Source organism: Giraffa tippelskirchi, chromosome 2, assembly GCF_054371585.1.
Source record: "Giraffa tippelskirchi isolate mGirTip1 chromosome 2, T2T-mGirTip1v1.2.pri, whole genome shotgun sequence".
Taxonomy (NCBI): domain Eukaryota; kingdom Metazoa; phylum Chordata; class Mammalia; order Artiodactyla; family Giraffidae; genus Giraffa; species Giraffa tippelskirchi.
Window position 1 is genome coordinate 205,218,808 of NC_137276.1, and position 21,866 is coordinate 205,240,673.

At 33.2% G+C, this 21,866-nt stretch overlaps 1 protein-coding gene across 3 annotated transcripts in view; it reads left to right on the forward strand.

Moving 5' to 3' along the window:
* The window catches only part of ROBO1 (roundabout guidance receptor 1), a 1,242,585-nt gene that overhangs the window by 1,132,146 nt on the left and 88,573 nt on the right, over positions 1–21,866 (forward strand). The window contains exon 9 of one of the 3 annotated variants that reach the window (XM_081552483.1): positions 19,610–19,618. The exons of the other annotated variants lie outside the window; for them this stretch is intronic. Within the exon in view, the coding sequence (XP_081408609.1) occupies positions 19,610–19,618 (9 nt within the window). The remainder of the gene's footprint in view (positions 1–19,609; positions 19,619–21,866) is intronic. 3 annotated transcript variants of the gene reach the window in all.

Below are 21,866 nucleotides of genomic sequence, written 5' to 3' on the forward strand. Positions count from 1 at the left end.
CTTTGGGGTTTTCAGCTCAACCTCTTAAAAACAAAAGAAAAAAAGAGAAAAGATCAAGAACAAACATTGAATTTCTAAGGCCTAGACTACTTCTCTTTAATCTAAGTTAGATTTGAACTCCACATAAGACTAAAACTGTAAGAAAAAACCCTTTGCATTTAGAAAAAGCATAAATTTAAGAGATGTCAAGTTAGAGTTCAAAAGCCCTCCAGAGGGAGTGAAAGTAGCCCAGAATGAATACAAGACATGAAAAGATGTGTCTATCTCCAGGCAATGGTGACAGGGAGCTTGACTGTCTGTTACATTAGTCAGAGAGATGTTTCACTTTATAAAGTCCTTTACCTTGGGAGTTTGTTGTTTTTATAAATAATAGCTGTTCTTCTGTGTCAATAGTAGACATTGAAATCAAAATAGAGTTTCTTCCTGCAGTCTTATTCTCAATTCCAAAGTTAATACAGCCTTAAGTTGTCCATATGGAATTTGTGTTCCTAAGCCTGGATTTCAGTGAAAACTGGGGTACAAATGATCAAATGCAAAACTACTTAAGGAATTTAGAAGTTCTTATTTCAACCGCATTGGGTTTTTTTTTTATAAACTTAATGAAATACCTGTATATTGTTGAGAAGTTGTTATTTTATTCAAGTATTAAAATATGTGCATTACCATCACTGTTAAAATACAATCTAGAATAATGTACACAAATGTGAAAGAAAGTAAAATGATCGCCAACAGCAAAAGATAACTAAGGAATAGAAACAAAGGAAAGTTTTCAAAGGTAACTTGAAAAGCTATATATATATATATATATATTTTTTTTTCCCTTGAGTTAAACGAAGAAAAACACTAGTTACTGCAAAGGAAACTAATCAAAAAATGAATCCATTTGACTGCAGGAAACAGTTATAAGAAGTTTAGTAACATAGTTGTTTTTGATTTCTGTATTTTATTTGTGGTTCACTTTTAAAAGGCACTATTGGAGTCAGTATGAGCTTAAAAATAACCTTTTCCTTTCCTCATTCCTCATGCAATAAATATTTAATTTTGAGAATTGATGTTGGGCAATAGAACCCTGTGCTCCATGTAGAAGTTTTGGGGGAAAAAAGTTTCTTAAGTAAGGATGAGCATTTGATTTTCTACCCCCAGTACACTTATGATTAATTCTAACATTTAAAAATTAACCCTGATTGGAGAATTACTTGCTTTTTTGATTTTTTCTTAGAAATCTCAATTCTGCTCTTTTAAAGATTCTATCTGTATATTTCCTTAAATATTCCATTCTCAACTCATGATTTCCTTGACTTTTCTATTGTGTACTCTTCAGTGCTTAGCATGGTACTAGACATCTAGTAGACACTTTATATACTACTTGTTACAATTTGAAATAGGCATTTGAACTCCAACCTTCTACTGGAGTGGTAGAAGTATCACAGGGATGTCCCAGGGGAAATTCAGCATCTCCTGGTGACTTTGATTCTGAGTGCCAACAGTAGGTTGCATTAAATCAAATTTGAAGAGCTTGTCATCTGTGATGACTGCCTGGTGGTCTGTGTTTGAAAGGAGCAGAGTAAAACCTGAGACTTGACAGGTTTTCCTAAACTTAGATGAAGTTTGTTATCTGAGCTTATCTGAAATAACTCATCATATATATCTGAGCTTATCTGAAGCTTACTAAATATCCAGGTTATTAGGCATGCCCCCTGGAGAACCTGATTTAATAGATCTTCGTTGGGGCGCAGAAACTTGTTTTCATTTTTTGTTTTCAAGCAAGCTCATCAGTCCTTGTAATGAGAAGTTATCGGATAAACTTACAGAAAGAATAAAGGGCTTTAAAAATTACTCTAGAGTTTGGGAATTACCAGAGCTGGAAGAAGTACATTACAAAGAATTGTGTAGTGAAGAGTATAGACATTGGAATCAGGTAGAATGTTGTTGAATCTTATTTCTGTCGTTTACCTAATGTGTGACCTAGAAAAAGTTATTTAAATTTGTTGAGTCTTAGTTGCCCCATGTATAAAAAGTGGACAGTAATACCAACCTCACAGCATTTTTCAAGTATTAAATTAGATTATACATATAAAAAGCTTAACATATTGTGTGTTACAAAGTGTTTTATAAATAAGGAGCATTGTACTATACAAGTGTTATTGTTAGTGATAGCTTCATTGTTTAATTTTAATAATATTACCTATTTCATAAGAAAAATAGTAATGTTCAGATAATTCTAGACAGATAGTTCTTCCTTTGCAATTGTAAATGAGAAATCTGAAGTAATATAATCATGATACTTTATTATGTAACACATTATTAAAACTCTTCTCAAATATAAATCATTACATTTTTATTAAAAAAATCCTTGACTTTTAAACTTAATGTGTTGGATCTTGTTAATGCCTTCAAAGGTAGTGCTAGATTTAATGTTGAGGTTATACAAAATAACTAGATAATTTAATGAAAATTATGACCCTTTGGAAATAGAAATGATTTCAAAAATGATTACATTTCATGTGTAATGGGGTGTTACTGTTATGGAAAAACGTTCAGCAACTCAAAGGATCTCTAGCAATTTGACCTATTGAAAAATTATTAATGTCTATTACATGACCAATAAAAAATGATGAAGTAATGCTGTTTGGAGTGACAACAATAGAAAAGTGTTTCTATTTAACTCCGAGTAAACCAGAAAATTCAGTCAAACTAAACTTGATATTCTGTCATTTTCTGAAATAATCAAAATATTATTATCTATAAATGTAAATCATCAATATTGTTATATTTATGCCTCATGTTTTTATGCACCATTTTCCCTCCATCCGGTAATAACATTTACACACCTCCTCAAGACTTCACTTTGTAAACCTAAAATACACAAACAAATTCAAGCATCTTTTAAAGAAATATTGTGTCAATTTTGATTGATTACATTGTTGTTGTTCAGTCACTTAATCATTATTATATTTGCATTTTAATGTCCACAAGTGTTAAGATTGCTGTCACGGTAGGAATGAATTATCTTCTAAACTAGTGTTGCATATTGCACAATGGCCCCATCTTTTAAGGAAATAGATATATAATGTGGTATTTATAACCATTTTATAGGTTGTGACATACCTATAAAATGTAAAGTCCAACTGGAATAGAATAGATTCAGAGAGGAACCCAGCAAGTTTTTAAACAGTGTGCCATTGAAACTGCTGAAATTTATGCCTCTGCTTGGTGTTTTGAGAATGGTTGTGGGTTTATTTTATATAATTTTACTATCTTAACCTAAACCTATTAGGCCTTTATTAGATGTGTGCCAGGTGGGCCTTGAGATTCTTCTTGAAATCACATGATGGCCAACCTAAATTTTCCTACTTGTTTTTATTTTTGAATAAATTCATAGTTAGTGTAAAAAGTGGGTATATTTTTTTCTTTGTTGAAAGTAGCCTTTTAGAAAATCATGGTGGATGCCCCCTCAAAACACATAGAAAAATAAGGAAAGAAAAATAACTTTATTTACCATTTCTAGTAATGGCAAAATATTTAAAATTTGGATTTATTTATGATGGCAATCATATCTATAACTTTTTAAATAATCCCATGTTTTGAAGCATTCTCTCTTGAAAGAAAGATAGTCAATAAAACTGCAAGAGTTTTAACTCCAAATTTCTCCCATTTCCAAGTTTGTCCTCCACCCTAAGATTTTGTACAGTTCTTTGGTTCAGTGATATTCATTGCTTAAACAGGGTAAAGTCGATGGCATTATTAATCTTTCCACTCCCTTTGCTACTTCACAGATAAAGCAGCTCTTATTACTCTCACAGTTTCATTGACAAAGTAAATTTGTGACTCTCTATCACCAGAGCGATCGTGTTCCCATCGCTGTGTCTGTCACAGGAAACCGAAATGAAAAGGAAGTTCCATATACCAGCCATTTCCCAAGCAATCACATGTTATCTCTGCTGACTTGAACCATTAAGAAAATCTAATCCCATTTTGTATGTCTTTCTTACAATAGGCACTAAAAGACATATAGTCCTTCATTTCCCTGTATCCCTGAGTGCTGGGTCAGTCAGACACAGGAAGCTGGACGTTTAGTTCACACCCCACTGCACTCTCCACAGGCCTCTCACAGGGACCAGTTATTCTTTGAAGCTTAAGAAACAGTTGCTTTTTCTGCCCTTTCAGCAATAGCTCTGTTAAAGGAAAAGGCAGATGCCACACATCTCTAAACCAGGTGATGCTCTGTAACCAGATAAATGGGATTTCTGTGAAACTCCAGCTCTTTTCCTATAAGTGCTTGTCCATTTTTCTTCCCTTGATGTGAAATTGCTCCATTCTCTCTATTTCATCACCTGTTTTATTATTATCATTTTTTTTTTTTTAGTTCTAAAATATGGTATCATGAATGATGTTGCTATCTCTTTAAATGTATTCTTGGCATACAATAGGAATGTTCACATGAATCATCAAAAGGATGTGCATTCTATTCTGTCCTGAAGAACTATTATTTTGTCTGATGTTTCCCATAAGTATTCTGCCTTCCATGAGATGAAGGAACAGAGTGCTTCTTCGTTAGAATTGATTATCCACTGACAGCCTCTGGAAAGCTGAGCCTTGAAGCCTAAGATTGACTGAGACCAGAGAGACACAATGGCAGAAAAAAAAAAGACCAGTGCAGTCTTTTTGCTGACTTAATTGCTACTGATGGAATGTTTCCTAGAGCTCCTCTCTTTGCTGCTGGTGAACTCTGTGCCTCAAAACAAAAACAGAAAACCTTTGCTGAAGTATCTTGGGCACTACAGTCTATGACTGACCCCTATCTAACACCCCAGTGAATTGGGAATTTAACAATAGTTATGATTTTCAGTAGAACAAGAAGGAACTATCAGAGGTTTGTCTAAGCTTTTAAGGTTTTCCTAACCCAGTGTGGGAGTATTAATTCAGAGGAAATAGTAGTGATGCAGTGAACACAAGTGCAGACGAGCCATAAGAAGCTGAATTCTTCCATATTCTTCATTTCAGTTGGTGGTAATGCAACATGCAGATACACAGTAGTAGGCAGCTTAGGTGTTGGAGGGGTCATGCTTTACTCCTCCATTTCTCAAATGTCAGTAACCTTAAAATCTTAATTATTTTGCTTTTTAAATATCTCTCAACACCTTTCTTATCCTCTTATCACTGCTTTATTATCTCTTGCCCAGTGAAACTGTTAATATCTAACCAGTTTCTTTGCCTCTATCTTGTCTCATAGAATCCATCTTCCACACAACAGGTACACTGACCTGAAACACAAATCGAGTTATATTAGTTCCATCCATAAAATGTGGTCATGCTTCCCATCTCTAACGATAGGATTCAAAATACTTCAATACTGCTCTGCCTAGCTACTTAGTCCTCTCTGGTTCCTCCTTTCAGGGTAGTAGTAGTATATTGTTTACATCTTTTTTTCATGTAAATGTCACCATGTTGATTATGTCTGGGCTTTTCTTTTGGTAAGTCTTGGTCTAAAATGCCCTGCCCCCATTGACCCATCTTCTACATCTTCTGTCTGTAAGTACTTCTGTAATTCTTCTGTAATTACTCCTGTCCTTGGACCCAGCTTAGGTAGGCATCTTCCACAAAGCTCTGCAGACAGTCCTCACCCCAGTATCAGGCTAGGGATACACGTTCATGGACGCACTGGATTCTGTTGCCACCCTTATTGCATTTCAACATCTGCTCAGTTGACTGTGAGTTCCTTACAGACACACTTTGTTTACTTTGCCTTCTTAGTCTCATTGCTTACTACAGTCTTAGGAGTATCCTTGATGTTCGTATACTGTTTTCTGTCTGAGCCAATCAAAGACTGCCCCGATACATACCAGCTGTGGGATCCTGGGAAGTCAGTTAACTTCTCTGAGTCAGTGCACTCACCTATTGAAAAGAAAATGAATGTACATGGACTGTAAACATCAAACATGATAGAAAGTTTTAAAAGACAGTTAACAAAGTAAAAACAGTCTCATAAAAGTGGTTTATGGGTTATGAAGTGCTTATGCAAAAGTGATGGTTATTATGATTATTTTTCTCATCATCTTCTTCCAAATCACCTTAAAACCCATTAGAGTCCCAGTAATATTTATTTTGACCATAGAGATTTGAAAGTTTTTTATAGCTGATTAATGCGTAGTTTGGTAATTGTTTTGCTTTTCTGCAATTATAATTTTCTGTGGTTCTTTAATACTGAGGCCGGTCTGTCAAAATCAGTCCTCAATATTTGTTGGACTGTGTTTTAGGAAGATATTTTTGCTGCTGCTTTAGGAAAATTCTGTAGGGTAGAACTAATAACACACTCTTTTCTGACACACATATGGATTCAAAAGCTGAATATATAAGAAGTGAAATCTCTGATTCTTAGATTTCTCATCTGTAAAATGGGAGTGAAAATATCTTCCTCATAGGACTTTGTGGAAATTAAAGAGCTAATATGAAATGCTAGCACATTGTGAAGCATTGAAATGCTCAATAAAAGGAGAAGCAATTAAAGATGATCTGAAGGAGTAGAAAGAGAAAGAGGTCGTTTCAGTGATGTGTCTTCATACGTGACCGAATCAAGACTACATGTAGCTTTAGTAGCTGCCTGTCACGAGCTGTATGAAAAGATTAAAGTCAGAGTCACATGTGCACCTCCATCACTCTATCTACATAGATACACAACAAACACTTTTAAGTAAACAGTGACTATCAAGTCTTCTGTAACTGTGGTTTAAAAAAATGTCAATTCTTATTCTAGTTGCTTCAGGAAACAGGAAATAAGTTAGGTACACACAAAAAATTCTACATTTAGTTTAAAATGTTTTTTGTTTTTTTTAACTCTGTGTATTTGATGTACATTTGAGACCCAAATAGTTTTTTATTACAGATCCATAATTAACATGACTCCCTTTGATCTTTAAACATAATTATTTTCCCTCCTCATATGTTCAATGCTGCTAAATTTCCTGATAAAATAAATAATACTGAATTTGTTCATTGCTTCTTCCATAGTTATAATCCATATGTTGGAACAAATGAGTTAACTAGAGTTAAAAATAATTTGATAGCTAGTCTCCAGTAATATCTTCTATATAATTTAAAACTTTAAACAGTCTCAAAAATGGATCAGAAGTGCACATTAAAACAAATGCACATTTGTGCATTGAACATTTTCTAAGATGTGAAATAGCAACTTTGAAGATTACCAAACCACATGTGAATCTTACACAATGTCACATGTTGTATATGTCTGGCCTTTTTTTTTATGGACCACTATATAACTATTTCAGGATGTAAAACTAAATTTAAGTAGAAATAAAACAATGTAGTTGACTGTGGATTTTATTGCCAGTTGTGAGGGATAAACTTCTATAAACTTGCATTCAAACACAAACTCTAGGGGAAAGAAGGCCTTTTTGTAAATTTGTGGTTCCCATAAACAGGCTTCAGCATGTTTAGCTTTTTATCAGCATATGAGATCTGATAGAGTGTAAGAGTCATATCACTTTTTAGAGCTGGTATAATATCTAGACAGAAAAGAAGTAATGAGAGAAAAAACTGGACCCTTCAGTTCTGAATTCCCTTTCTTTGATGTCGACTTCATTTAAATCATTTGTTGGAACAGTTTGCTTAAATTGCTGATTTCAGAAAAGCTGGCAGTGTAATAGTACATTGTTTCTGACCAATAACGTGGTTATTTGAGTCAGAGCCAAAACTAATAGTGTCAGAGGGCCTTTTTGCAGGTTCAAGTAAGGTTTACTATAATCCAAGATTGTTGTTAAGGACTGTAGTTCACTACTTGAAATGGTAAATAAAGTATTTCAGATTAAAAAAAAAAAAGAACTGTGAGTTCAACATTTTGAGGAAACACATATTTTGAGGCCCTCAAAGTTTTACCTGATGAATTTAAGAAGCTTGATATGTGTGAGATATGTTTGCCACACTCTGACAAGAGATGGCAGGCTGGTTCTTTGGGGAATGATTCTTCATGACATGTGACAGTAAGCCACAAAAGCCCAGTAAAGTCAGTGGTACTAGAGTAAACAGTACTTCAGGGCTTCAGGGAATGGGATACACACACACACACACACACACACACACACACACACAGTGTTTTATGTATATATATTTACCACCTCCTATTATATGTATTGCTATTCTTAATGTTGAACTCGAGACTTATTCAGAATGCCCCCCTTATGGGATTTGTTGTAGCTTTTTGTGTTGTTGCTGTTGGTTGCTTTGTAGCTAAAAATAATGTTTTAAAAAAATTTAACTGAAGATTTGAGGAGCTAATGAGAAAGAAGTGATTTGTGGTTATAAAAAGAAAACTCCCAAAGACAATGTGTGATTGAAGACTTTTAAAGAGTCAGTATTGCCAGCTGAGCTCTTTGTGAACAGGCTGAAAGTAGAGTGCTAAGAGCCGAGAGGTTTAATGAAGTCCCACTACAGAATTTAACAAGAGAATGATTTGTGAGAATGGCTTCCTCTCCTAACTGTTCTGATCCAGTGGCATAAATAGGATGCCGAGCTCCACTCCTGCTGGGTTGTTTTTTTTTTTTTAATGGTATTTGATTTGATTGAGACTCAGTAGCCTTATGGCCTATGATTCTTTTCCTTTTTTTTTTTTTTGGTAGAAAGGATCAAGTAAAGAGCTTCTTGTGTCCTCATAGCCTTTCAGAGATAGCCACTTTAACCCTAATGACTGCTGAAGATGTGACATTCCCTTAGATTTCTTTCATTTGCTCATGAAGGTTTTGGGTTGCTTTCAGTTATTTCACACAAACTGATACAAATCTTGAAAATTATTCAAAAGAAAAAGCAATTCTCCACATAACCTTCCTGCAGAGAACTTGAAACACTCTCTTAAGATGTTTTTTTTTTTTTTTTGCCAAGCAAGTATTTGAAGAAATAAGTAGAGCAGTCAGGTACAAGAAATAATTGATACATAAGATGATTCTGTGACAAATAATGACACAACACCACACTAGTAAATAGCACATCATGGATCTTTCATTGTGTTATGAGCTTTACTGGAATTTATTCATCTACATAACAGTGGATAAGTTTTTCCCATTGCTCAGTTATATAGATGGATAACTTAGTAACCATATTTAGAAACCTACATTCTGAAATAATGACAGCAACCTGGAAAGATGTAACTGAGTTGTGTGAATCTACAGCATCTGCATTACTCAGCCTGAGAATGAAGCTTGAAAAAGTAAATTAGTCTTTTGCTCTAGTCATTAATGGGTAGCTCATTTTAAAACATTAAATTCATTACTAAAAATCTTACATAACTTTAAGACGTGAAATGATGTTGTGATATTGTGAATAATGTAAAAAAAATCCTAAGTTAATTTACATTGATGTATTTATTCTGTTTTATCCAGAATTACTAGGACATAAGTGATTGAAATAACTCATTGTTTAAGAGAGAATAACCATAAAGAATGATTTTAGACTGTTTGACATTAAGGACACCTTTTTCTTGTGATGAACCTGGATAAATTAAATATGCAAGATAATTGAAAAGTGACTTTTCAATGCATCCATATGTATCAAATTTTATTATTTGCTTGCTATCATTTTAAATATTTTATAGGTATACACAGAATGAATAATGATGCTGAAAGTATTCATCCTTACAGATTCACAAATCATTTCTATATATTCCAAACATTAGGGTCATCATTAGAATAGTTACACTTTACATTATACAGCAGCTGGTGTCCTCTGAACCTTATTTCAACAATTTAAAATGCAATATGCTTCTTTCTATTTCATTTTTTAAAAGATTCTGTATTAATTAAAAATTACTACCTATTAATAGCTGACATAAAGTTTGCAAAACTGAGTAAAACACCATGAGCATTTTAATTTGCTTTTAAACTATTATACTTTCGACTTGATAAATAATGTGCCAGTATAAACACACCTATAGAAAATACTAAAATAAGTGTAAGACAAAATGTAGCTGAGTAATTGCTTTATAACAGAATTATGAGAGTAGGAAAATATTTAAATGGTTGTTAAAGTTACCTTTAGCTGTAGGACATTTATTTTGTGTGGTCAGTGTTATTAGAAAATTTAGAGTACTGCACAATTAAATCTGATAGATATGGCATTTTAAAAGGTACTTTTAAAAAGTTGACGTTGTGGATGACAGAAGAACCATTTCAAACAGTGTTCTTTTTAGATCATTAGTAAAGAGATTGAGGGGTGCTCTTGTGTTTTTACTTAGACTTTTTATCCCCCCCCACAGTGAATAAATACAAAATGAATAAATATAATTGATAATACATAAATTTGACCTAATTTAGGCTTATTGGAAATAATGATAAGTTACATAATTTCTGTACTGGATTGTTGAGATATTGAAGAGTAGACAAGGATGAGGGCTCTTTTTTACTTATGAAAGAACTGAGGTCAGAGTTGTCTTTATAATGTATAGCAAACTGAACATATACATTTGATACTTGGTTGCATACATTTGACATTCATAGTACTTATCCTAAAAGGTTGCATCACATCATTTTGCAGAGATGGAATTGGCTGTTTGGACATTGTTCTTTTTTAATGAGAAAATAGAATGTAACATGAGTCATTTCCTTACCCAAAACCTTTTTATGTGTGTAAAACATGCCCATATGTGACACAGAATAATTATGTATGCATGTTAATTTCATATATTAATATATAGACTACTCACTTAAATAAAGTTTTTTCTGTTAAGATATAATTGACATAACATTATATTAGTTTTAGGTGTGCAGTATAATGATTCTATATTTATATACATTGCAAAGTGATCAGCACAGTAAGTCTAGTTAATATCCATAGCCATATATAGTTAGAATTTTTTTTTCCTTGTGATGAGAACTTCTAAGATTTACTCCCTTAGTAACTTTCAAGAATGCAGCAGGGTGTTAGTAATTATATTCCCTCTGTTGTACAGTATATCTTCCATTATAAAATTTATTTATTTATTTATTATAATTTGGAATTTATAACTTTTGACCTCTTTCATCCATTCCACCTACCCCTCATCCTCACCTTAGGCGATCATCAATCTGTTTTCTGTATCTATAAACTTGTTTTTTTTTATTTTTTGTTTTAAATTCCACATATAAGTGAGGTCATATGGTATTTTTCTTCCCTCTGCCTGACTTATTTCAATTAGCGTAATACCTTCAAGGTCCATCCATGTTGTCTAAAATTACAGGATATCCTTCTTTTTATGGCTTTATAGTATTCCACTGTATATGTATTTATTTATTTAGCTAATTCATTTATATTTCTTTATCTATTCATCCAGTAATGGACATTTAGATTTTTTCTAAGTCTTGGTTATTCTGCAATGAACATAGGGTGTGTATATATATGTATATATATACATATGTGTGTGTGTGTGTGTGTGTATGTATATGTATATATATATGTGTGTGTATATATATATGAATTAGTGTTTTTGTTTGCTTTGGATGAATACCCAAGAGTGGAACTGCTGGATCATATGGAAGTTTTATTTTTAATTTTTTGAGGACCCTCCATATTGTTTTCCATAGTGGCCTCACTCATTTACATTCTCACTAATAATACACAAAGTGTACTATTTTCTCCACATCCTTGCCAACATTCCTTATTTCTTGTTTTTTGTTTGTTTATTTAATATTTATTTATTTATTTGGCTGCATGGGGTCTTAGTTGCAGTATGCAGAATCTTTAGTTGAGGCATGCGAACTCTTAGTTGCAGCATGTAGAATCTAGTTTCCTAACGAGGGAATGAACCCAGGCCTCCTACATTGGGAGTGTATACTCTTAGCCACAGAGAAGTCCCTCTTGTCTTTTTAATTATAGCTATTCTAATATATGTGAGGTGATATCCTATTGTGCTTTTGATTTGCATTTCCCTCAGGGTTAGTGATGTTGAGCATCTTTTCATGTGCCTGTTGGCCATCTATATGTCTTCTTGGAAAAAATGTCTAGTCAGATTCTCTACCTGTTTTTCAAATCAGATTATTTGGGTTTTTTGCTATTGAGTTGTAGGAGTTTATTGGATATTAGCCCCTTATCAGAAATATAATTTGTACATATTTTCTCTCATTCAGTGGGCTGCCTTTTAAATAATTTTTCATTGAAAGTTATTTTGTTTATGTCATGGAGCCAAAAGATTTTAGAACCAAATTTACATTAGAATAAGGTTTAATAAGGAGAAGGGGATGACAGAGGGTGAGATGGTTGGATGGCACCAACCATCACCATCCAACTCAATGGACATGTGTTTGAGCAAGCTCTGGGATTTGCTGATGGACAGTGAAGCCTGGCGTGCTGCAGTCCATGTTGTCGCAAAGAGTCAGAGATGACTGAGCAACTGAACTGAAGGTTTAACAATGTTTAAAAAAAAAATTAAACAAAGAAGTCATGCAGTATTCCAAAAACAGCAAGAATTTAAAGAGCTGGACAGACCTGAGCCCCAATCTTCCATGTCTTACCTGATACATGATCTTAAGAAAAGTACTTAACCTTCATATTTCTCCCTCTACAAAATTGGCATATTGAACTCTTGTACAGAGTTGCTGGGAAGGTTTCTAGTGTATGATCTGACACATAGTTACCTAACGTTGATGGCTCTTCATTAAATTGAGACATAAAAGGTTGTGTGATTTATGCAGGATAGATCTGATTAATTTTGCAAAGAATCTGATCCAAAGTTATTTAACTGTCAGTTGAGTAGTTTTATTATTATGCCATCATGTACTTCAATGCTGACCCTCCATGACTTATGCTATTTGAAGATAAGGGTCCCAGATTTTCAACTAAACAAATTTTGGAGCACCTTCTATGTATAAAGCAATACACTAGACACAGTGAGTGCACAGATATTAAGCCTGCCTTTATGGAGCTTATTGATAAAGAGATATATACACAAATGTCTGTAGTATCAGCAGAATCTAAAAAGTGGATCTTTAAAGGTATGGGTGGAAGAAAGTGCCTTTAACTGGGTAATGGGGACATTATTGTCATTTGTTCACTTTTTCAAGAGATATTTAAATGCAATATAAATAGTGTCCTCAACTCAATAAGTTCTAGAGAAATGATGGAAAACAAAATAGTGAAATACTTGCCCTCGTGGAGCTTACAGGCTATTTTAAGAAACAGACATCTATAGAATAATCACAAATTTATAGTTTAAGACTATAGTTAACGCTCTAGAAGAAAAGTTAAGGTCTCTGTGAGAACATAGTAGCATTCTGATAAGATTTAGTATCAAATTTAAGATAGCTCCTTGAAGAAGTTTTTTTTTTTTTTGAGCTAAGGGCTAACATGAGTAGGAATTTAAAATAGGAGGATCTCAGGGTATAGCATAAACAGAACCAGAAGTAATAAGGAGCAAAGGGTACTCAAGAATAAGAAGAAGACCTACACGGCTAAGTTAGAAAGGTGGGGGAGGGAAGGAATATGAGAAAAAACCAAAGAGCTACTTAGCAAGGCCATGTTAGGGATATTGCTCTCTTTTAAGAGCAATGAGACCCTATTGAAGGCTTTTAAGCTAAATGTACTATAATCAGATTAGTTTAGTTTTTATGCATTGTGGTTGCTTTGTGAGGTCGGAATGGAAAAAAAGCAAGGCCTTATTTCAGGTGACTGCTGTTGCATAACTTGCCAAGGGTGGTGGTAATCGAGTTGGAAAGAGGTGGATGGAATGGAGAAATAGTTGTGAAGTAAAAGCTATGGAATTTGGTAATGAATTGTACGTCTCAAAGAAGAAGAAAAGAAAGATCTAGGTTTCTGGCTTTCTAAATTGATTTAGGGACTATTACCACCAAAATTGCAAGGAGATCCAACCAGTCCATCCTAAAGGAGATCAGTCCTGAGTATTCACTGGAAGGACTGATGTTGAAGCTGAAACTCCAATCCTTTGGCCACCTGATGTGAAGAGCTGACTCATTTGAAAAGACCGTGATGCTGGGAAGGATTGGGGGCAGGAGGAGAAGGGGATGACAGAGGATGAGATGGCTGGATGGCATCATCGGCTCAATGGACATGAGCTTGGGTAAACTCCTGGAGCTGGTGATGGACAGGGAGGCCTGGCGTGCTGCGGTCCATGGGGTCGCAAAGAGTCGGACACGACTGAGCGACTGAACTGATACTGATACCACCAAAATTATGATCCTGAGATCCTATGTCAGGTGGCATACACATCGTCATAGATGGCTGGATACCTGCATTTCAATTTCAGACTCTTTAGCAGGCAAATAACAAGTTGCACCATTTAATAACTGTTTTGGGGTATAGTGGGAACATTTTTAGAAACAGAAGGAAAAGAAGAAGTTTGTTCACTTTTTCTGGCATAGTGCAAGATATTTTGTGCAGATAGCAAAGTTTTCAATCATGGTACTATTGGCATTTTGAGTTGGATCATGCTTTGTTATGGGAAGCTTTCTTGTGTGTTGTAGGATGTTTATCAGCATCTCTGACCTCTGCCTTGTAGATGCCCAAAACACCCCTGCTTCAGCTGTGATAATCAGAATTGTCTCTGAAACTAGTGATCTAAAGAATAAAGTGAGATAGTTAAGTGGAGGGGAAAAGTTCATGGTATTTTATGTACCAATTAAATATATTCTAAAAATGTCCTTGTTAGTCACTCTATTTTGTATGCCTGAAGACTTGAAAGACATAATGACAGGCTTTTATGTTAAACTCAATCTTTTCCCTAAAAAGAAATCATATCTCATATTAAAATATCTTGAGAGTTTTTAATTGTTAGAGATATTATCATTCATGAGTATCTATGCATGTAATTTCTCTGGTATAACAGTGACTGGGTTTTGTCAGTTCAACTGCAGATAGCTTCACTGCTTAAGTATTTGAGTGTTCTTCTATTTTATTCAAATGTATTTCTTTTCAAAAAAATCTTATAACTCACTACTTTACTCCATTCATATTCTTCTGGAATGTGGTATTTACAATTCTAGTCTGTAACATTTGTTCACTGAACCTTGCTGTTCAAAAAGCACAATGTATAAGAATGAGAAAATCACATCAGTTTAGGGATTCACTACTGTTTAGCTACTAATAATGAGAGTAATTGTATGACCCATTGCTGACAGTGAAGAATCTGGATACTTTATCTAATTCATAAGTATAAATTCAAATATTTTTGCCATTATGCTTCAAAAATAGAGATTTCACTGTGAAAATATCCAAATTGTAACTTTACCTTTGTGCTAAACTTGCAAATATTTTAATTTCATGCAATTTTCTGATACCACCTGGATTTATATTATGACCTATGTATATAAAGTACCTCATCAACTTTAGGTAATGTTAACTGAAAAGAATATTTCCCAGGACATTTTCTAGTAGAGTATCCATTTGTATGTGCATAATCAGAAGGGAAAATAGTGGAGGCAGAGGGGTATATCTGTTATCCTGCTTTACCTCTGAATTTCCATAGTCTTAAAATCACAATGTAGAAAACATTTTAAGAGTCAACTACTCTATTTCTTTACCAGACAGGGTTATATAGCTAAGCTGTTGTGGCCAAATGGAAATAAATCCCATATTTAAAGACCTCTAGAGACATCACAGTTGGCAACCAATTCATGGTTCAGTGACCTTTACTGTTAACTGCTTCTTTTCTCTACTTTTCCTAAGTCGTTCATGCTATTATTTAGGCCCATTATCTTCTTCTCTTCTGGCCTAAGTAGTTATCAAGATTGGCTGGTCCCTGTATTTATTAGACATAATCTGAAGATGTCTTAAGTATCTGTCCAGCTGACTTGTTTTCTCAGACCAAAAAAAGGCCTCTTCCTCCAGCTTCTGTGTAATTTTTTCAAACATCTATCATCTTTCTGACTCATGTCTCCTGAATATGACAAGCAGATAGAAGAAATGAGTCTTTTCTTTCTCCTTTCCTCGCCACCTCCCTTGCTTCATTCTTTGCTTCCTTCATTTTTGTGTCTTTGCTCTTAGCTTCTTCTTTTATTTATACCTAAAGATTATTGTCTCAATAGTGTACATTCTTAGAATACAGAAGATTGCAAGTTAATTAAATAATCTCGAGTTTTTTGGTGACCCATTCAAAAGAAGAAGAAAATCTTTTGCTCTATAATCATGTGTATGTGTATTTGTGTGTGGGAGGGAGGGTGTGGGAGAATGGGGGAGAGAAAGAGGCTAAATTGTCTATACCATTTTAAACAGTTCATTTTCTAAAAACTGGTACTCAAGTACACAATTTGTATATCTCCAAATATTTTAGAGTGCTATCCCATTTCTCCTTTTGAATCAAAAGGGTACCAGAATTTTATAATTATATTATATATATATATATTATATAAATGTGTATATATGTGTGTGTGTGTGTGTGTGTGTGTGTGTGTGTATTTTAGATTTTGCTTAACTCCCCTTCTTCCTGAACCCAACCTCAAGAAAATAAAATCTAGGTGAAAACACTATGCTTCATATACAAACTCGGCTTTGGGGCAAATTCTCTAATCCTTCACCCCTTTCCAAACTCCCTACAATGTAAAGAAATTTCAGTCTGTTCCTGAAGATGGATTATACGTTAAAAGACAAAAATTAGTAAGGTTTTTTCCTCTTAAAAATATGTATTTATTTTGTAAAGTTATTTTACCTTCCCATTTGGCACATTTACCCTAAGTATTTTAGGATCAAAATATTATTTGTCCTCATCTTCAAAAGAGTATTATTTTTTCAATGTATATTGACATAAAATGTCATTTCAAGAGAAGAATTGATTAAAGTTAATTTACTCTTAAGAAATGATTGCATTTTTTCCTCCTAAGGTGAACTTCTTAAAAGACTTTAAGTCTGTTTTCTTCTCACCTGTTAGTTTCCCATGTCTTTTTCAAACTATAGGTAAATATTCTTTAAAGAATTTTAATATCATGAGGAATACTTTAAAATTGCTTTCATGAAGAGGTAGTAAGGATTTTAGGTTAAGTAGTTTATGTAAAATGAAATAGATTATTTGTCCTAATGCATATCATTTTCCCCAAACTGATTAAGCAGTAGGAAAATTTGTACAGACTTGGATTTAGTCAAGAAACCCGGAAGACTGTCTTTGGTTAGTCATCTGTAACCTTGAAGAAGTTATTTTTAACAATTTAGGTTCTTAGACTGATAAATTCTAAGGTCACTTCCAGAGCTAACATTTTATTGTTTTATTGTTTTATTAGAGATAGAGACAGGCTTTTCCTCTTTCTTAAGAGGAAAGGGATTAGGATAGAGGTGCTCCCAGCCTTTAAAGCAGAAAAATAAAAAAAGAAGTTGAGAAGAGTTCGGTAGAGGGTGGGAAAGAAGCTGCTCATAAACCAAGGACATTAGAGGATAATGAATGAACAGGATCCAAATGACTCATTTTTTTTCTGATTCTTTCGGGACTAATCTAACTCAACAATAATGGGCACTGCCTGTTGTGTAGAAGGTCTCTGCTTTCTGTATAGGAAAAAAAAAAAAAAAAAATCCTTCATCCTGACCCTGAGAGAAATATGGAGAAAGGGGAAATCAGTGAAAACCCTAAAGATTTAAAAACATTTCTGTCCTTTATTCTCAGTGAGTAAAAGGATTTTATGTGGAGGATCTAAATTGCATTTATTTGTTTGCTGAAACTAGAACAAATGAAATTGTGTTGGGCAGGTTTTCATTTAGATAAGAAGACTCACTTCCTGATAGTCATGATTGTTAAAAGCTTAAAAGATCATTCAAGATAGAGTCCTCTCAAAAACCTCTGATGTTTTAGGAGCTTCTGTGTTAGATGTTGTCTCAGATAAGTTTTAGGGTCCTTAATAGACTATGAAATATTTTACAGTTATCAATTTCCATTGATGTTATATGCAGGTACACTAGCCTGACATTCTTAAACACACTGAATTTTAATTCAAAGATTCAATTGCTGCGGTTCAGCTGGTAAAGCCTACAAGCAAGGGAAAAGTGGCTTTTAAAATTTTAAATGAGCTAATCCCCAGTGATTTTTTGGTTTCTAACATGTTAAATATTTTTGAAACTGTTTTAGAAATTTTAAATTACTGAAAATACATGACTAGAAACTATTGATGAATCATTTCTCTGATCTCCTGACTTTCAATAAGGCTTGATTTAACTGTATCAGTCTAATCAAATTTATTTTCAGAGATTACCCAAAAGATAATTTTATGACTTTGTGTTTTCTCAAAGCTAAATTATGTTGCTGTAGTTATCAGGTTTGCTTTCTTGTAGTTTCTGAACATTTCTAACTGTCGTTTAAAAGACATCATCTTGAAGCTTTTGAGAAATGTAAACAAGCCCCATCTTCTCTGTATGTGTTTTTAAATGTGGATGGCATGTTTGATGCTATTATGCCTGAGTAAATGAGATTTTTTTTTTTAACTTTTCTTGCCTGCATGAATGAAAAATTATACTTAGAGATTTTACTTTAGAGTGAAAAATAATAACAATCTATTTCACTCACACTAAAGAGAACGTATGAGTTAAAACTGTATTTCTGAATTACCTTTCAAATTTGCAGATGTGGTAACAATAGAGAGAACAGGAGAACGCTTCTATTTTAAAACTACCATTTCACAGTGCTTAGAATAGTTCATTTATCTAAGGCACAGAAATGCAATCAAGTCTAATTAATTGTGACTTGCTGAAAGACATGGGCATTATTTATTTGAGTAAAATGTATTGTGGGTATCTACTGGGCTATTATGAAAAGGCTCTGCATTTGACAGTAATTACCTTTGTTTCTAAATGAGCAAAACAGTTGCTTTCCAATATTTTAAATATGTATTACTCAAGCTTTCTATGTTAAAATATCCAATGTTTCAGCCCTGAAAACAGGTAATGTGACTCTAACTTTATTAGTGTTGTAAGTTTTCTGTTTTCATAATGTGTTTACATTTTTCCTGTTTCCTCAATGAAAAATATGCAAGGATACAAATGTAATACTTTTTATTAACGACACTACTCAGCTGATGGTCATGAAGCAGCAACACCTGGGTTCTGCAAAATCCCTCATCATACTCCTGACCTATATAATCATAACCTGTATATTAACCAGATCTAAGGGTGATTCTAATGCTTATTCAAGTATGAGAAGAATGGGTTTAATAGAATATCATTGGCAGCATGAGCCATTTAAAAATTAATTTGATGGTGGAGTTACAGGATTTAACATTTATCTTTGATTAAGATGTTTGATTTCTACTCTATGTGGCATTAGCAGTAAAGATTTATAGTGTTTTTTTTCTTTTAAACCCATTACATTTATAGTTATCTAATCCTGTCATCTGGTAGCACAATGTAAAGTCATTGAAAAGTGTTTTATAATTTTATAGCTATCATTCACTGTAGTTCTGTCATTTAATCAAAGTAGATATTTTAAGATTTGTTTCTATTTTTCTTAAACGATTTATGGTGATATAGAAATGCTAGCAAATATAATTCATTCATGGATAGTATGAGCCATGTATCCAAATATTAATATGTTCTTTTTATTTTAAAAGAAAGATCATTGGTTAAGTCAAATCTTACTACTTTTTCTGTTCATTTTCGGTTTCTTTATTTTTATTTATTCCATGTTTTCTTTTTTGTTTTGTTTTAGTTGGGTCTGGTAAGTTGACATTTTATTGGCCATCTTCTAATCATCGTGTCATTGTGACTGGAACTTCTCTTGCCCTTTTCCATCCATACCCTTCCATGTCCTTCAACCAATCAGCCTCCATGTTTCACTTGTCATTGGCCACAAAGACAGACTGCACAGAATAAAGTCTGCAGGAAGTATGGGTAACTGTGACAAAGAGTGAAAGGTAATGGGGTTGCTAATTTTATCTTATTAAATGATGTGTGATCTGTATCCTTTTATTTTTTTCCTCTTTTAAATTGAATGATAACACAAGGAGTAGGATTTTATCTTGATTAAGTGTCATTTCAGTTTATATCTCATGAGGTAAACAATGAACAAAATAGGTACCCAGAGGACAGTTTGTGTTTGAGAGATCTAAAATATGTTTATGAATTCCTCCATATTTGTCAGAGTTTATGTAACTGTTGTTCAATAATAGTCATTGAAAGTCCCATAAGTGAATAACCTTGCACTTAGGGCTGTTTGCACTCATTTTCATTTCCATGTGTCAGATTCATTTCATTTTATGTAAGAAATAACCACATGATGTGTTTAAAATGTATCAAAATTTGCTTTGATAAAGATCTGTTGTCATGTAAATAAAATTTTTTGAATACTTTCATTATCAATATTTTTGGGAAGGTGTCCACTCACACACTTTTAGGATGCTAGAGCACCATTTTTGGATATTTCTGTATGGTGTTCCGTGTAATAATTTTGACCCTAATAAAAATCTATGTTTTAAGTTAAAAAGGTATACAAATATTCTAAAGATGTCATTTCATACTAATACAGATAAGATGGATTGTTAAATAACGGTAATGCAATAATGAGCTGTTTGGGGAAAAAAGCTTTCCATATATGCAAAACTATAGTTGGATTCAAATTTAATGAAAGCAAAAGTGAAGGATGAAAGTGAAGTAAACATTTATATAATACAATTTATTAGGTCTTATGTGTTCTATATTATATAATCACATTGACTGAACAACAAACATGCCCAACTACATTAGAAAAAACTTTAAGAAATGGAAATATATATATATATATATATATATATAACCTTTTTGAGAAATGGGTAAAACTAGTCTATCATTAGTCCCTAGAAATCAAAAAGCTAAGCTCAGGAACACAATACCACAATATGTAGGATATTAATGATAAAGTAATGTAAAAATAAATGTTCAATCTCACTAACATAAAAGTGCCAATTAGGAGATTCTGTTCTAAGTTTGGCAAGGTTGTTAATACTCAGTGTTTGTGAGGTTTGGGAGGAGAGTTTCAGTTGAAATAAACTTGAATAAAATTGAGAAGGATGTTAATTTCACCGGTGTGCTTAACAGTGGGAATTAGAAAGAATCTAAATTTAAAGACAATTGATTAGTTAAGTAATTAAGGTAACTTAATATTTATACCATTAAATAGTCATTTAAGAGATATTGTAGGTGAATATTTTAAAACTATACAGTCCAGTATGTGTAGCTGCATTATCAGTAGATTTTCTTTTTTTCTTTGCTTTTCTAATTTTATTTCCAACATTGAACATATGTGACATTAGTAACATGTTTATCTATTTTTAATTATAGTGAATTTAAATTTTGTAGCCTTTGAAAAATATCCCAACATTTTATCATAAACATCAATTAGATGCACATGGTGACCAACCTTCTCAATCTAAATATAGGTAATGATGATAGAAGATTGATAGAGGCATATTTAATCCATTTAAAATTTTTCTTAGAGATATATCTACATCTAATATCTAACATACATGTAGAAAAGGATTTTTTCTGAGACATGCCTTCTGGCTGGTGTCATTGTTGATGCTGGCTGGAGATATGCCTATAAGATATAGGAAATTCATTTCCAGACAAATAGCCTGTGTGGAAGGATAGCTACAGGATAAATGCAGTTAGCATAAGGGTTTGTATCCCTTGTTCCCACGTCTTTGAGGTTTCAGGCGAGCTGGCATTTTATAAAAGAAACATGGATTCTGGCACATGTTATTAGACATGCTGCTGAGATTTAGAAAAGAGACCACCCAAAGTTTTTACTTGTCTGAGTGATTTGAACATTTATATTTTCCTACTCAAATTCCCTGCATATATTGGAAAGTCATATTCTCCCATTCATTTAATTAATCATTTGGTTTTCTTTCATTGAAACAAACCAAACTCTTTTCTGGATTTAGCCTATTATCCAGTCTTAGTCCTTTCAATTTCTGGTCTAATTTCTA